A 16,709-nucleotide genomic window follows, 5' to 3' on the forward strand; every position below is an offset into this window, starting at 1 on the left:
GATACCGAGGCGAAGCTGCAGGGAGAGAGCAGTTTTCACTCGGCTTGACATCCTCCCCCTCCCATCCGTCGCCTCCGTCGCCTCTGTCTTTGGAAGGTCTGCAGTTTGCTACCAGTGCCCTTTTGAGAACAACCCAGCTGTCCCTCGGGCTGGCTGTCGCAGCCACAAAGCGGAAAGCAGATCATCTCGGGAGAGTGCCAGCGCTTTTTGTGCTGAAGCATGAAAGGAAGGGAAAAACCCCACTCTCCTGCCCCACCTTCAATCCCTGGCGTGTGCTCTCCACCCCTTCATTTTGATAACACCTCCCTTTCCCTCTCTCCTCACAGGGAACGGCTGTGAACTCAAGAGGTTAAATCAGACAACAGCTCGTAATAGCTTACTCGTGCAGGTCAAAAACTAGTATAGTCTTTCCCTAAGCCACGTATTTACCGACCACTTGCTTTTTGCTACTGAGAAAGGACAGTCCTGCAAAGTTTCTTTTATTTAAAAAAAAAAAATTAAAAAAAATCACTTGCACTCGGAGATGCTTCCAAACGCAAGCAGAACAAATGCACCCCCATTTCCCACAGCAAAACATAATACATTTCTGGGAAGGGCACAAGACCGGAACCCCACGATGCTGCAGCTGGTCCTCTAGGGCACAGGACGGTTCAGAGACTGACCCAGCTTCCGAGTCTCTGCTTCCAGAACAGCAGCTTTGGGCTCCCTGGCCACAGCTGCTGAGGAGGAATCCAGCTCTTGGCAAATCTCTGGCAGCTTCCGGCTGGTCTTTGCACAGCAGTCTTGTGCCAGCTGCGTCTGCAGAAGGGACACCTGAAAGAGGCAAAAGGCCGAGCTCAGACAGGCCCACGCTGTTAGGACCATCCGTAGCTCCACGGTACCGGCTGTCAGGGAAGACGCGCCCTCTAACTCCAGCCCTCGCAAACACTTGGTCCTTGTGGAACGGGAAGTAACAGGTTCCCAGAGTCACCCCAAACTGAACTTCAGATTATCATCAACAATTCAAGTTTCTTTCTGGCAACGGCAACTCACACCTACAGCACTGACACATTACACGTATACTAAAGACAGAGGTTCCCTACAGGATTTAGTAACCCACCTCTTTTTTCCAAAAAAGAGATTTGGGCTACTGACACCTGAGTTCCACATGCTTTTTCCTCAGCAGGAGGACTACTGGTTACACAAGGTAGCGAGGAACCATTCTGTTATGACCTAGTTTGAAAACTTGACAGCTAGCACGTGAAAAGGGAGCAAACGCTCATTTTTCCTAACGTTAGAGCATTTCACAAAGGAGCAGAGCATAATTTGATGAACAAAGCCCGGGGGGGGGGGGGGGGGGAAATGAGCCTTAAAGGACTGCTGAGGCCTTGAAAGTCCTCAAACTCTATTATAATTTCCTGGCAACGCAGGGTTGTGCCTGCTGGGCTTTTTGGCGCGAGAGACCCAGCTGCTCTCACCTCCTGTTAGGTTTGCAGTGCAGCGCAGCCACAGCAGCTCTGGCGCCTTCCCCTCTGCCTGCTTTGGAGTGGAGGAGATGCCAGCACTGGGAGCAGTGCTCAGCGCTTTGCTGTTTCGGGGAAAACGGCTCAGGTCAGAGGTTTTCCTCTGTTTTCAAAGTGACGTGCGCTTTGCCAAGGGCTGTGTTCCACATGGCAATGCAATCCCCAACCTCAAGCTAGGAATATGAGAATATTCTTTCTTGGCGAGTGAACTCGAATAACAGAAGCAACTCCCAAAGGAGCTTTATGGCTTATGGAACCTGCTACGTTTGAATTACGATACCAAGGTCTGTCAACATAAAGCCAAAGGCGATAAAAAGTGGGACCCTAACCTGCTAAGCATCTAGAGCAGACTAGATGCGAAACTCAGGCAGCCAGCTCCGGAAGGGGAATGCGTGGTGCTGAATTAGAAGCCAGTCGTGCGCACGGAAAGTAAGACGGCAAAGGGACTTCACAGCAAACAATATGCGTAGGCTAGGGAACGCCACCACTGAAGAGAGGGTCAGGTCTGACCTTCTCTCTGAAATAACAAGGGCACCTTTGGGAAGGCTGGCTTGGAAGCCTGAAAAGCCCTCCCGCGCTTTGGTAGGTAACCCAGAGGTACGAGTGGGAGAAGCGGCCATCTGCTGCTAAGAGCATCTCCCAGGAAGCGTGAGATCAAGTTCCAGTTCCGCTGTTTCCCAGACCCAGAGGAGTGCCCTAACTAGCCAGCTGAGGACTATTCTTTGAGCAGAGCGCCTTCGTTTTCCTGCTGAACTGCTGAAGTAGGTCCACGGGGCAGGCAGACACAACAGTCACGAGGGGAAGGCGGTTCAGTTAGTTATCCGTAGCAACAGAACTTCAGACACCGAGACTTCCAGGTAAAAACATCCTTAGGCTGTAACCCGATGGCTTCAGCAGCATTCTTGGCTCACTTGCCAGAGCTAAGCATCATATACTTTACTCGCATAAATCTTACATGCATTTTGCCCTGAACACCGGTGAAGATTCACATCCTCAGGGAGACCAGGGTGTACCAGACCCATAAAAGGACATGGAAGAGAAGTGTGGTGACTGCTGCTACTGCTGATACCACTGTCAAAGGACGCAGTAGGGTTCAGCAGCTGCAATGTACATTCTTACACCGACCAAACAGATGTCCATGCAGCGCTTAGGTCTCTGACTCGGTCCGATATTGGGATCATGATTAGCACAGAACAGCAATACGAGACTAACGATTGCCTGAAGGCTAGAAGCTCTGGCACTGCCTTACATCCCTGGAGGCGAGGCAAGAGGAGAGGCAAGAGGAGCAACAGTGCCTCCATTTGCAGAAGCAATGGGTTTGAATGGGTGAATGATGTTGTTTGGCCACGGCCAACAGATGTGTTTGACTGGGCATTTCCACTGCCTGGTGTACTCCCTTCCTGACAGCTAAGCAATACTCGGGCTGTAGCATCGGGCAAAGTTGCGCCCATCAGTACAGCCACAGCAGCTTTTGAGGAGAGCTTTCCTACCCCTCACCTGGTTCCACAACTCAGCTAATCGACAACTGCAGCACCTGTGAGACTCCTCCTGTGAAGAAAACACAAGGATTTCTTTTTGGTCTCCAGTTTGGCCAGGGCCATGGTCTATACTTGACTTCTGTTAGGTCTATACCGGGGGGCTGCTGCCTCTGGGATTTGCCGTCGTTCCTCTGTATGGCCAGACCCTCCTCCCACCAAGTAAGATTCTGTTCTCACCTGTCTAGGAGCAGGCACCTGGAGCTGGTCAGAGAGAGAAAATCCGCCTGCATCTCGCAACGACCGACCTCGACAATCTCTCTTCAGTCTCCTCCGTTCCCGTTCCACCTGCACATTGGATAGGAGAAAGGGTCACAGAAACCTGCCACCAAACAAGGAGCAAAAGGGCCTCTGGACATCACGGCAAGGAGGTTTCTGCTCAGACTGTTCATTGCACCAGAGTGTGTTGGGGGCAAAAGGCACTCAAAGTAGACTATGGAAGAGAAAGACCAAGAGGAAACAGTTCCTGACACAAGAGGGTCAAATGTGTGTGTATGGGGACGCTGGGGCAAGAAGGGTGGTACCAGAGTGAATGTGCATTTGTGAAGGCAATGGGGTGCCAGAAGAGAGAGAAAATACAAAAGCGTGTGTCCACAGGGGGAACCGGGAGAGGGAAGGAAACAAGCAGAGGACCCCAAAGTGCTGTCTGTGGCAATGTGTTGTGTTCCAGAGGACCGTGAGGCTTTGCAGAGGCAGTGAAAGCCTGTTTTACCTGCTCAAGAGTCCTCTTGAGCTCAGCACTGAGTTGCTTCAGCTCAGTCTTCTCAAGCTCCAGCCTTGCAACTGCTTGCTGCAGACGTTCCAGCCGCTGCAACAGGAGTCTCTTCTCTGAGAGCCATGATAGCTGCTCCCCTTCTGCAACAGCCTGCTGGGTATTCAGAGAGGAGATTATGTGCGCTGGTGCCACATAAAGGTTAGAAGAGCCAGAAGCAACAAGGCGGGGAGAGTGACCGGACGCAGGAATGCACAGTGCTAAGTCCCTTCTTCTCCTGGTCCACAGACCAAAACAACATGCCCTCTTCCTAGGGGCCCTCCTCCAGATCACGTTGGTGAAATCCGAGGCAAATTTGCCGTCGTGTTTTTTTGGGCTGCGGCACAAGTACATCCTGAATGCGCAATGAAGCCTTTAACCTGATCAGGCAATGGTACCAATTCCATTATTTTCAATACACTGGAAAAGCTGGACCTCAGAAATCTAAATCTCTGAAAGCATCTTCTAAGCACCATCAGCGTAGCTGCTGTTCAGCCATCGTTCCGCTAAGTTTAGTATATTAGTCTGGTCAACTGTGCCCTTTCCTTTCCACGCCAAATCCTAACCACAACACGTTGGCTAAGCCTGCCTAGATAGGAGAGACCCGATTACCCATCCCCCACTTTTGGGCTTGAGTTAATTTTAGCAGCAAGCTCCATAGTTCTTTCAGTAGTTCTGGGCTGGGCAGAAAACATTCCAGCAGGTGAATGGTCTCTGGCCAGAGCTACACAGACAGGCAAGCCTGCTGGCTGCAATCCTAGTTTCTTTGGCCAAGCAGGTCATATATTTATGGGAATATATATTCCCATATCTTTATGGGAAGCATCATTAGAATCCTTTAGAGACATTTTAGTTGACTGATGATCAATCACGCTGCCTACCTGATGATGAAACCGGTCCGTGTCCCTCTCTGTAACCTTACTCTGCAGGATGGCTATTTCTTCCCTCAAAGTCCCATTGGCCTTTTCACTCTTGGTAAGGGCAAGAGTCAGTGCTTGTGCCTTCTCTTTCCATTTGGCTTCTTCACTTTCAGTCTGCTTCAAAAGAGCGGTCACCCGCTTCAATTCTTCCCCCTTTGCTTTCTGCTCATCTTCCAGTTGCTGGGTTAGCTCCTTCTGTCTTTGCAAGGCACGCTCTCTCTCCTGGAGAACTCTCCTCTTCTCTGCTTCCTCTTCCTCCCATTTTTGGAGTTTCTGGATTTGTTTCTGCAGGCTGTCCTCTCCATCTTTCCATCGCAAAGCTGACGTTAATTGTTTCAGTTCACTCTGCCTCCTAAGCTCTTGTTCTCTCCCTGTCAGAGTCTTCTCTAAATACCTGACTCTGTCTCTCTGGTACTTGATCTCTTCATCCTTCTTTGTCAGAGTCTGCTGAACATGCTGGAGATCTTCCTGAAGAGCTCTTATTTCCTCACCTTGAGCCTTGGTCTCTCGTTCCCTCCCACGCAAGGCATCGTCCAGGAGCTTCTCTCGCTCTCGGTGATGTCTAACCTCTTCATGCTGCTCGGTTAGCCTAAGCTGCAAATTCTGCAAGGTCTTCAGTTCTTCTTCTTGGTGCTGGAGTTTTTGCAGAAGAGTTTCATTGTCTTCATCTCTCTTCCTCACCACTTCCTCAAGCAGATTCACCTGCTTCTGGCACGATGCTAGTGCTACTGCCGTGCTTTCGCCACGAAGCCGGAACATGTTAATTTGCTCTGTCTGCTTGAGGAACTCCAAGTGGTTCTCCTTCAATATTTGGCTCATTTTGTCTAGGTCCTGCTCTAGACTCTTGGCCTGCTTGCCTTCTAACTCCTTCTGCTCTCGAAGCTCCTGGACATGCTCTTGCAAAGACACTATCTCTTGATCTCTAGCTTTTAGAGAAGATTCAGCATATTCTAGTTTTTGCAGCATACCTTTAGTCTGCATTGCTGCCTCCTCCTTTTCCCGTTGAAGCTTAGAGATAGCCTCCTCCAGAACCTCTATCTTTTTTTCTCTTTCTTTCACAGTCAGTTTTGTTGCTTGAAGATTCGTTTGCTCAGCTTCATGCTTTTCCTCCTTTTCCTTGCATGCCTCATGTTGCTTTCTAAGGGACAAAATCTCTTGCTCTTTTTCCTTTAGTGCCACTTGAAGGTGCTGCAGAATTTCCTTCTGCCATTCAGAGTCTTGTTGTTGTTGTTTTTGGAAGGTCTCAATCAGTTCCTTCTGAGAGTCAATCATTAAATCCTTTTCTTTCAGTATTGCCCTAGTGTGTTCTAAGTCTCGGTGCAAGACATTCATCTGTTCTGTTTTTTCCTCACAGCTCCTTGCTTGTTCCTTTTGGATGTCTATGAGTCTGTCCTTTTCTTTTGAGGTCTGCTCCAGTTGGTCACGGACAGTCCTCAGCTGCATCTCCATGACTCCTTCAGCTTCCTGGATTTGCTTTTGTTGTGACTCAAGCTCTTGATCTTTTTTAGATAAAGAAAGCATCATCTTCTCTACTTTACCACGAAGCTCTTGCAGGTACCCCTCTTGCTCTTCCTTGTACTGCTGCAAGAGTCTTAACTGATCCCTTTGAGAATCACACTCACTCTCTCTGTCCTTAAGAACTGCCCTCAGGTGTTCAAGGCTTGCATGCAGCGGTTTCACCTGTGCTCTCTCCATTTCCAGTTCTTGGATCTGCCGAGTCAGAGACATAAGCTCTATGTTTTTCTCCTTCAAGTTTCCTTTCATATGATCAAGATCCGCCTGCAGGTTTCTCACTTGTGATGCACCCTGTTGTTCTAGAATCATTATTTTCCCCTCCTGGAACTTGATCGCCTGGTCTCTCTCCTCCAGCTCTTTGCTCATCTTGCTGACAGCAGTCCTCTGCATTTCTCGCTGCTTCTCCAGGTCCCGTATCTGTTCTTGCTGGGATCTGATCTCCCGATCTCTCTCTTCCAAGTCTTTGCTCATTTTGCTTACAGCAATCCTTTGTTTCTCTTGCTGCTTCTCCAGGTCCCGTATCTGTTCTTGCTGGGATTCCATCTTCTCTTTTTTCTCTGTTATGTCCTTAATAACCCCATCGAGAGTAGTTTTATGCATTTCTTTCTGCTTTTCCAGCATTCTCATCTGCTCCTGGTACAACTTCATTTCTCCCTCCCTCTCTGACAGGAGGGCAGTCATATGAGTGACAGTCTCCTGCAAAGCTTTTCCCTGGGCTGCCTCTTTCTGGAGCATCTGGATTTTCTCCCGCTGCGTTTCCACTTCCTCATTTTTCGTTTTTAAGATAGACAATGTAGTTTGAAGTTCTTGTTCAAGGCAGTGATTCATATCTGTTGCTGTATTTGCTCGCGTTTCAGAGGCTGTGACTGAGTCCTGAAGAAGGTTTATCTCCCACACCAGTTCTTCTTTAACTGCTTGCAGTCTCTCCCATTCATGCTGCAAAACAGTGAGAAAAAGATTCAATAGTTCCGTCGATATATGTTTGCTTGTCATACTAGACTTGAACTCCCGCTTCAGCGGCAGTCAAGGGCTGCCCCCTCTCTCCCTGCCTCTCAGGATGTTGGAAGCCTTTCCCGTGCCACCCTGTAGGTTGCATCTTTCCCAGCTTACTCAGCCAGTCCCATCTTCCTTTTGGCCCTTCTCTGAACCTCTTCTGGCTCTAGTGTGGTCTTTTGGGCAGGAGCCACCAGAACTGCAGTCAGGATTTGAAGTCCAGACTAAGCATGATTTAGGCAGTGGCATGACGATATTCTCTCTATTAGGGAGGAAGGGAAGAGAGAACAACCCCAACATTTGATTTCCCACTTTGGGGTTTGGTTGGGGCTTTTTTTGGACCTCTACTCTGTAGAGTTTTCATGGTACCATCCTCTAGAACCCCACTGTCCCCTCTTGAAGGAGTAATGGTCAGACCACAGTCTGTCATTCTGTGGTTGAAATAAGGACGAGTTTTCCCCTTGCAGGCGTACATATTTATCTGGATCAGCACTTTTGTTTCTCAAATTCCTCTATTTTTTTTCCCCACTGTCTGCTCTCAGGTGGGCAATGTTGAACGGCTTTCTATTATTAGCAAACTTTGTCTTCTCACCCCTTTCTCCAGAGCCAGACATTTGGAAATCTAAATACGGATTTGAACAAAAATAATTGCCCAAACCATGCAATGTAAATAGAGACAAGTTTGAAAATTACTTTGACTAAAGCTTCAAGGGCGGAAACCTTCAGAATTGAGGAAAACAAACACCCTGAATCATAAGCGAGCTTTATATGACTACAGCATCTTTTCCTGCTCATTCAGAAGAATGCAATTGGAAAAGTGAAAAGTGGCAGGAAAGCAAAAGTCTGGGAAACAAGGAACGATGAGCGGAAGGAAGGGGAAAATGAGGGAAACTTGGTCAGCATTTGCGTACTCTGTATCTCCTCAGATTTGGACTGAACCTGTACAAGACCAACCAAAATCAGCTCTCCACTAGAAAAAGTTGCTCCTTAGAAGTATTAACAGAAGGCCAAAAAATAGGTAAGAAATGGCCCTCTGTGGCATCTGCCAGCCTCACCAGGACATCCTTTCTTTGCTTCTCAGTGCTCTCGAGTTTCCTTTCCAAAGACACCACCTCTTGACGCAGCGTCATAGCCTCCTTCTTTAGAGACTCTTCGGAGGCTGCTAGCTGCGATGTCAACTCTTCCACCTCAAGTGAAACATAACAAAGCAGTCAGAGACTACAGCTTGTCACTGTCAGCCGTATCACGTACTGTGAGGAAAGGGAAAGAACAAGTTTACATTTCACCCTGTCACAAGAGTACCAGATTCACAATGGATACAGCTGACTTGTTTAAAAATCTAAGTGGGTCACCACGTTCAGCTGAAAAACCACCGTAGAAAGCAAGACCAGCAGAGATCCATTCTGATGATTACTGGCAAACAGGCAAAAGGACTAGCCCATCTGTCCAGGGCAGCAGGTGAGATTCAGCTGGCCAGTAAGTCTCCTTCAGAGCAGCTGAGATGGAGACCACAGTATGATGGCAGTCAGAGGGATTATCCCATCAGCCTGCTGCTCTGCAATGGAAAGGCAAGTGAGAGACCGCCTCTTTGATGACTGGAGGAGCTACTGCTGTTGCAGTCACCTGTTTTTGTAGACCATCCCTCTGCTGAAGAAGGATATTCATTTCCTCTTTGATGGTTTGGCTTTCCTCCCTCTGCCTCTTCTCCGCTGCTTTGATCTTACTCCGAGTTTCCTGCAGCTCTGCTTGCAGTTTTTCTGTGATGTTCTGTAAACACAAATGGAGAGCAAGCTACTGAGACCTGCCGTGCCATCAGGCCCAGCTTTTTTCTCTTTCTGTCTCAAAATCACATTCATTCAGCCACTTCTTTCTGCTTTTCTACCCAGCTCTGCTGCCGTTGTAACCCTTCCTTCCTGTTGCTGATCTCTGGAGCTTACCAGGCTCGGTGCTTTCAGTGCCTGCAGTAGTCCTTGCCTCCTCAGCTGCAGGACTTATGTTTTATTTCCTTGTTACTGCCCTTCACTCCGTTACCCGGCCCTCTCGGCTTACGTCCAATTGCCAACGGCCCGTTCCTTCAACCTACCCTACAAGTCAGACTTACCTGCCCAGTCTCTCGCTGCTCTTCCACCTCCTGCCTGAGCTGCTCCAGCTGCTGGCAGGCTTCTGTTAGTTCTCCCTGAGTTTGGAGCAGTGTCTCTAATAAAGCATTCTTCTCACGCTCCTTTTCCAGCAGGACCTGCACAGAAATAAAGAGAAGACGGGTTTAAACTTCCCATAAAAAAATTTGTGTGGTAAGACTCAAAGACGGATGGGCTCACCCGCTCTCAAAGCACTATGCTGCTGGCCTCCTAGGTCATTATCTGCCCACTTGGAGGCACAGGTTCCTAAGTGAGATTGGCAGTATAAACATGGTCCATCCGTGACTGAATCTTCAACAACCTCTTAGTCATCGAAGGATCGATAAGGAGCCCAGAAGAGTAAAAAAACCACACCCATTCTCCTTTCACAGTCTTTACCTCTTGCTTGGCATTTTCGACTCTAGTTCGTTCCTCTTCTTGTTGAGCTTGCATGGTAGCAACTTTCTGCTTCGTATCAAACAGCTTCTTCTCGTGCTCCCTTTCTGCCTCTGCCTTCTCCTTTTCCCATTGCTCCAGCATCTCCTGTAGCTCTGAACGGTGCCGTTCCCGCTCGCTTGCCTGATGAGAGGAGGAAAAGACTTCAAGATGGAGTCCCAGCCAAGCTCCTCAATAAAAGGTGAAGCTTCTTGCCTCCCACAAACCCCCACCTCAACAGGGCACAGTAGTGGCTTTGGGCCCTCCATCAATCACGTCCTATCAAGGAACTTCAAAGGAGGGTCAGCAGGTGGAAGAAAAGCAGATGTTACCTGCCCTTCTCGGATGGCTGCCTGTTTGCTAGCACCTCTCACCTCAGCATTTCTCTCCAGTCTCCGAGTCTCTATTTTCAAAGCTCAACTCCATTCTCATCAATGAAAAGATGCAGATGGACTGCAGGGTGAGAAAGAGGCCAGTACCCCGATGCCCTAGTCACAAGGCAGGCCACGAACTGAACTACCAGGAACAAGGGGCCTGTTCTATATGCTTTAAGCCCAAAGATACTACCTCTGTCAAGCATGAAAGGACAGAAAGAAAGGAACAAAGTTCCCGCGACTGCAGTTGGCAGGAATGCTAGGAGTCGACCTCATGGTAGACAGGAATCTGGTAAGATCCTCCCCCTTTGCTGCCACGCTTTGCGTGGGGACCACCCAACCTTCTGTTGAACTCGTCTTAGGCCCACACCGACTCTGTGGCAGCATTTACTGTCCCAGCATAGTCCTGTGGGTCTTCACGTGCCCTCAAGTACAAGCCATTGGCTCTGCTGCCGGGCCTAGCAATGTGTGGCCTATGACAGGTGATTGCTGCCGTTTCACACGCTCTTCTAAAGCCAGCCCACAAAGCTTGCTTGAAGAATTCAAAAGCATATTGTTTCCTACCATGTCTTGCAGGAGCTTCCTTATTTCCACTTCATGATCGGTTTGCCGACGCCTGAGGGTTTTGTCATACTGCTGTTCTGTCCGCAAGAGCTGTTGCGCCATGCTTTCCCGTTCCTGCCTCATCAGAGATCTCTCTGCTTCCAGCTCCCGTTGAAGGCACTTCACTTCCCCTGCAAACACGACAAATGGCAAGATTCAGTGCCTACACAAACAGTGGTTCTGACTTTACTAACCTTAAGGCATTTGAATTTCAGTGTAGGAGGGATCTGTCTCCAGCTCCTTCACTCCCCAGAAGCACTGCAGACAGAGAGCTATTTTTATAACATCCTCCCGAGGCAGGGGGATCGCCAGAAACAATGCACGTGAGGCTCTCACCTTGTATCACCTCCTTGGCCTGTGTGACTGTGTGAAGGCGGATTTCAAGCTGGCTCCTGGCGATCTCCAGCTCAGCTAAGTGCTGCTGAGCCTCCAACCGGCTGGATTCCAGGGTCTCCTTCACTGACCTACAAGTTGCAAATACGGAGAGAAATGAATTTCTGGCTCCTGACACCCACAGGGAGTTATTCCAGTAAGAAGTGGTTCAAGATCCCTACCCCTGAGTACACAAAATGGGTTGCATGGAAACTTGGAGACAGAAAGCATATTTCTGCCATTTAAAATAGCAATGCAGGCCCCTCCGAGGGAATGCCCAGGCTTTACTTACGACCTAGCATCACACAGAAAGCCCAGCCGAATTTGATCTCAGTAGCCAAATCTTAAATTGCTGTTGTCTGATCTATGACACACGGGTAGCTGTGCCCACAAACTCTGTGCCAGCAAGCAAAAGCCCAGCTTTTTTTCCCAGGCTCACAGCCCTTATCTCATCAGCACTTCCAAGTTGCTCTGCAGGGGGACAGAATAAGAGTCTTTCCCTGGCTGACTCATGACTTCTTAATGCTGTTCATAGCATAGGTATAGGCAGGTAATTTTCCAGACTCCCTGTATGTAAAAGGGACTAAAGAAATACATTAGATGATATAGTAAAATCTCATGCTTGTAGCAGCATTTTTAAGAAACCTGAACTAGATGTTACCTGAACAAGGACTACCTGAAAGGAGAGACGGGTATCCTTCGGTTTAAACTGTTGGAAGTTCAAAAGAAAAACTTGCTACTTTTCTTTAAGCATTGCTAAGTAGGCAGCAGCCCACGTGACTTGTCGCTCTTTCTCATGGAAGTTATAGTACTGCAGAGGCAAATTGTTACATCCATAGACTGCAACCAGCTGCCGCGATTGACACACAGGATTCTGGAACCAGGAGCTGAAGACACCTCCCTGATCTCACACAGGGTCCTGTGTGCCAGGTTCCTACAATACACAGCACTGCCTCACTAGTACAGGCATGCAATCAGGATAACATCCTTTGGGGTGAAGGGGCACCCGAGTGGTACAACAGTAAAACCCGCAACAGTAGGATTTCGCTACTTTGATGGACAATGGAGGATGTATCTTCAAGAAGGAGAACAAGCACATATTTCTGATTACGCCAATCTCTGGCAGTCCAAAGCAAATATGCTCCCTTTTAAGGTCAGTCTCTAAAACAGAACAGAAAAGATGATAGAGTCCAAAACTGTGGCAACAAAAGGCTCTTGAGAACAACATCTGGCAAGAATAGTTGCCACAGCCCAATAATTGACAAAACGTAATTCAGCTGGATCACATAAGAGAAGCTGGAGCTCAGAAGCAGCAGCAGCTCTCAAGAAACAGACTGCGTCAAAATGGTGTTTATCAGCCTTGCTAACACCATACTCTGGAGTGGTAAAGCGTAAAAGTCAAGAAGCAAAACACTCTCTAAACCATCATTTGTACAGCTCTGCCAGTTCAGGAGTCTTCCAAGATAGACCTAGGAGGAGGACAAACATCTCCATACGTTGGGTTGGTTTTGGGGGGTTTTTTTGGAAAAGGAGAACTTCTCGCATTTGATCTTAGAAACCTGATGCAGCAGAAGGGCAGAATCTTGTTCCTTCCCTGTATAACTTCTCCATGACACCTGTCTCTAAACAGCATGTGGTGAGGAGTACAGGACGCAGACATCAATGATGGGCAAGAAGTCCCAAAGACTGGCGAGCATTCAAAAGTTCCCTGCTGCTGGTGTAACCAAGTCTAGGTCCTGCACCATAGGTAACAAGTTAGCTTAGAAACAGAAGGCCCTCAAGGTGTTCAGCATGAGCCTCTAGCTTCACCCTAAATGGCAGTGTCCTACTCACAATGTCCGTACATAACAGCCTTGAATTCCAGAGATCCCACGTCAAACTACTTGATGAGCAAAGAAAGATCTATGTTCAAATACACAGAACAAGAAACCAAAACAAGAGAGAAGCTTCAGGTTTCAGCAAACGTCTGCATGGTTTAATTATTACTCGGTGCAGAGCCAAGGTACCAGATACTGAGGAATTGTATCGGCTTGCTTTGGACTTCACACAGGAATGTGCAAGGGGGCAAAAACAGGAGCCCAAGGCTCAGGAGAGCTTTGTTAGCTTTAGCTGTCAGAAAAATAACATTCAAATTATGGTATACTGGTTTGGGGGTTTTTTGTTGTTTTGTTTTTCTTTTCCCCCCACGAGATTCTTCCATTTTCTGTCCATGGAAGGTGAAAACATCTCAAAAGCGTACAGGATGCAATAAATCCCCGTGTAATGATTACCACCTTTATAATTACACACATGAAGTAATGTCCTGCCTAGGGTCTCCTCCCCGCCTTTACCTGGCCTCTGCCAGCTGCTCGGAAAGGCCTTGTCTGTCCCGCTCTGTGGCTGCCAGTCGCACCTCTAGGGCAGCCTTCTCATGCACCAGCAATTCCTTCTCTCTGGACACCCTGGCCAGTGCGTGCCCTTGGCAAGAGGTCTCCTGGCGCAACTGCTCCGGACCACTGCCAGCTGACTCTTGCTGGCAGCAAACCTGAAAGTGAGACAAAATACAGTTAGAGTCCTTTCTCTGGAGTTCTGTGCAGAGCCAGCCAGTGCCAATTCTGAATCAGCTAGAGGAGAAAGAGCTCCTGTACTTTGGGCTGAAAGTTTACTAAGACTGTCTAACAGAGAACAGACCATCAGAAACAAACAATTCTCCTCTCAAAGTTATCCCATACTACCCAAGATTGCACAGTATGAAATGGACACGTAAATGATGGCAAAGTTCCTAGTCTCCTCCAGTGATAACGATTCCCCCAAGCTCTTTTTCCACTGTACCGAAATCAGTTAGTCCAGAGTCAACAGTCTTGTGTGATCATCTATTTCTCCTCCTCTTCCTCAAAGCCTAGAGAGGCTCTAGCAATTCAAAGCTGCGTGTATGTCTTAAAATACAATTTCAACAATATCAAGATGTCATTCCCATTCTTAGCAGTACAAGATAGCAGACACTGACTTGCAGCTTTGTCCCGCCCTCTAGGCTCCAACAAATGGAAAACATCTCCCTTGACAAAAGCACTGCAGAATGCAACAGATACAGCTTAACTGAGCCAAGCAGCCAAAAGCCCACCCAGAAAGCACCAGGTTTTTGGTCTCACCTGACTGAGTTTCTCTTGGGTTTCTGCCTTCTCCTCTGCCAGTATCCTCAGCTGTACCTGCAGCCCCTCCTGTTGCTCCTCTGCTTTCTTCAGCAGCTGTTCCAGGTGGGCTTTCTCTGAGCAGAGCTCTTCATTCATTCTTTCACACAAGTTCAGCTTCTCCTGGTCAGAGATCTTTGCTCTCTCCATCTCGTCCACTTTACCTGACAGAACGTCATTCTCTTGCTCCAGCTACAACCACAGAAGCACAGAGGAAATAAAATACAGTAAGGTTTACTATGTAGAAGGTTTGGCTTGGACAGAAAAAGGAACATTTCCATATTCAGGCAGTCATACTGTCTGAAGCCAAGAGGTCTGAAAAGAGGCAGCAGCTGGAGAAGAACACCTGGTAAGATCTTTGGCAACTCTGCTCACCTGCAACACAAGTTTCTCCAGCTTCTCCACTTTATCCAATGCAAGGGCTTCGTTAACACTGCTCATCTTCGCTGTTACAACACGTAGATCAGCTACTTCAGCCCTCAGCTTCGTCTGAGCCCCTGTCAACTCTGCCACTGACTGCTCTGCCTGAAGAGACAAAAGAACAACAGGAAAACAAAGACAGGAAGATCCCTGACTTCAAGCGGCAACTGCAGATCCCCTTTTGTGTCTCTGACATACTCCCGGTTCAGTGCTCCCAAGAAGCACGTGGGGACTAACTACACCAAAGAGCCCGTGTGGGCTGATCACCATTTTCCAAGGAGAACAACAGCATTGTCCCTGTCCCTTCTGCTTCCACAGAAACAGCATCTGTGGTGGTCTTGCTATCACAGCTCCCTCTCCCACAAGTGCTGCCTAGGAATAAGGTGGCCATACCTTTTGCAGTGCCATTGTAAGCTCATGGTTCTCTTGCTTCAGCAGATCCCTCTGAAGGTGCGATTCCTCTAGTGTCTCTCTCATGACTACCAACTCCCTCTGTAATAGCGACTGTTTTCCTTCCAGTGCACCTAAGTCCTTCACTCTATGAGGAGGGGAAAGACTAAGTTTTTAACGTAAAAACATTCTTATTTCCAAAACCAAGAGTATAGAATCACAGAATCATTTAGGTCGGAAAAGACCTTTAAGATCATCGAGGCCAACCGTAAGCCTAACACTGCCAAGTCCACCACTAAACCACGTCCCTAAGCACCACAGTCCACACCTGTCTTCTAAATACCTCCAGGGATGGTGGCTCAACCGCTTCCCTGGGCAGCCTGTTCCAATGCCTGATAACGCTTTGGGTGAAGAAATCTTTCCTAATATCCAATCTAAACCTTCCCTGGCACAACCGTAGGCCATTTCCTCTCATCCTATCACTTGTTCCTTGGGAGAAGACACCAACACCCACCCCGCTACAACCTCCTTTCAGGTAGCTAACAGCTTCCTGCTCGTTAGTTCTCTCTCTCCTCTTTCATACGTTGCATATAAGACTCTCCAAAGGTCTTCTTTCAGTAAGGCAGATGTTTAAGTCCAGATTACTAGTCACACAATTACTTTTGCCTTCAGCAGTGAATTGATGAAAGAGCTTGCAATCTATTCGGGGAGATGTGCATGAATTTTCAATCCAATGATCATAGGATCACAGGATGATTCAGGTTAATATGACTCATGTTGCCAAAATGGCACTTCTTGCCCCAAAGGCTTTCTGTACTCAGTCTTGCAAGGAGATGTCAGTACAGAGGTGCTACGTTGCTTATGATGGTCCTGTGCAAATTCCTCCCAATTCCTTTAGCACAGCCCTGGGTAGCAAAAGGGCTGTACAGGAGACAGAGCTCTCTTTATGCTGGTCTCAATTTCTCACCAAGAATCAGTTTAACAGCAAAAACACTGTAATGTGCAAGACCTTTTCCAGTCTTGTCTTACTCAGAAGAGCTTCTGTCAGTCAGACAGTTTTTCCTATCCATTCTGTTGAAGGCAATAGTTTGACTAGGGACAGAAACAAGGCTGTGCAGAATGAGTGTGTTTTGAACGTGGACGCAGCCCATCTATGAACCCAAGAAGCAGCCACAAAAGATAATGCTGGTAACAGCAAAGTTTAAAACACATTTACCTGTTCTGAAGCTCCTTCTTCTCCATGTCCCCCTTGACTTGTAAGCACATCGCTTCCCAAGTCTTCTGGCTTATTTCCTGTTCCACTTGCTGCTGTGCCTGATCCTTTAGGACAGGTCTACCCAGAGGGACGGACTCCCAGAGCTGTATGCCAGAGCTTAGGCGGGAGCAGTTTACAAGTATAGATCCAGAAAGCCTCATGTGCTCTGCCTTCAGCTCTGACAAATCTCTGAAGAAGAACAAAGAAAGAGAGAACCTTCACACCACCATCTTTATCAGATGACTCCTTTTTGAAGCACGTAATTGCGCAACAGTAAAAGCCAGTTCATCTGTTCAGGGCCTCTGCACTGCTTATAGCCCAAGCCCCCCAGTTTTATCTGAAAATTAGCACCAAACAAAA

At 47.9% G+C, this 16,709-nt stretch overlaps 1 protein-coding gene across 11 annotated transcripts in view; it reads right to left on the reverse strand.

Annotated features, from left to right (window-relative positions):
- LOC309604012 (uncharacterized protein) overlaps nt 1-16,709 on the reverse strand; it is a 22,087-nt gene continuing 5,378 nt past the window's right edge. For 3 of the 11 annotated variants that reach the window (XM_082338875.1, XM_082338874.1, XM_082338876.1), the window contains 16 exons: nt 16,311-16,538; nt 15,098-15,242; nt 14,660-14,809; nt 14,246-14,476; nt 13,448-13,641; nt 11,082-11,209; nt 10,707-10,876; nt 9,733-9,912; nt 9,318-9,452; nt 8,840-8,983; nt 8,272-8,403; nt 4,670-7,159; nt 3,750-3,905; nt 3,218-3,325; nt 3,000-3,050; nt 545-813 (listed from right to left, as the gene is read on the reverse strand). In XM_082338875.1, the coding sequence (XP_082195001.1) occupies nt 634-813; nt 3,000-3,050; nt 3,218-3,325; nt 3,750-3,905; nt 4,670-7,159; nt 8,272-8,403; nt 8,840-8,983; nt 9,318-9,452; nt 9,733-9,912; nt 10,707-10,876; nt 11,082-11,209; nt 13,448-13,641; nt 14,246-14,476; nt 14,660-14,809; nt 15,098-15,242; nt 16,311-16,538 (4,822 nt within the window). In that variant the 3' untranslated portion in view covers nt 545-633. Of the gene's footprint in view, nt 16-544; nt 814-2,999; nt 3,051-3,217; nt 3,326-3,749; nt 3,906-4,669; nt 7,160-8,271; nt 8,404-8,839; nt 8,984-9,317; nt 9,453-9,732; nt 9,913-10,706; nt 10,877-11,081; nt 11,210-13,447; nt 13,642-14,245; nt 14,477-14,659; nt 14,810-15,097; nt 15,243-16,310; nt 16,539-16,709 lie in introns of those variants that run through there. The other 8 variants (XR_014230812.1, XM_082338877.1, XM_082338878.1 and 5 more) reach the window with 8 other exon arrangements.

This window comes from Platalea leucorodia (genome assembly GCF_965183815.1).
Source record: "Platalea leucorodia genome assembly, contig: HAP1_HAP1_SCAFFOLD_301, whole genome shotgun sequence".
Lineage (NCBI taxonomy): Eukaryota > Metazoa > Chordata > Aves > Pelecaniformes > Threskiornithidae > Platalea > Platalea leucorodia.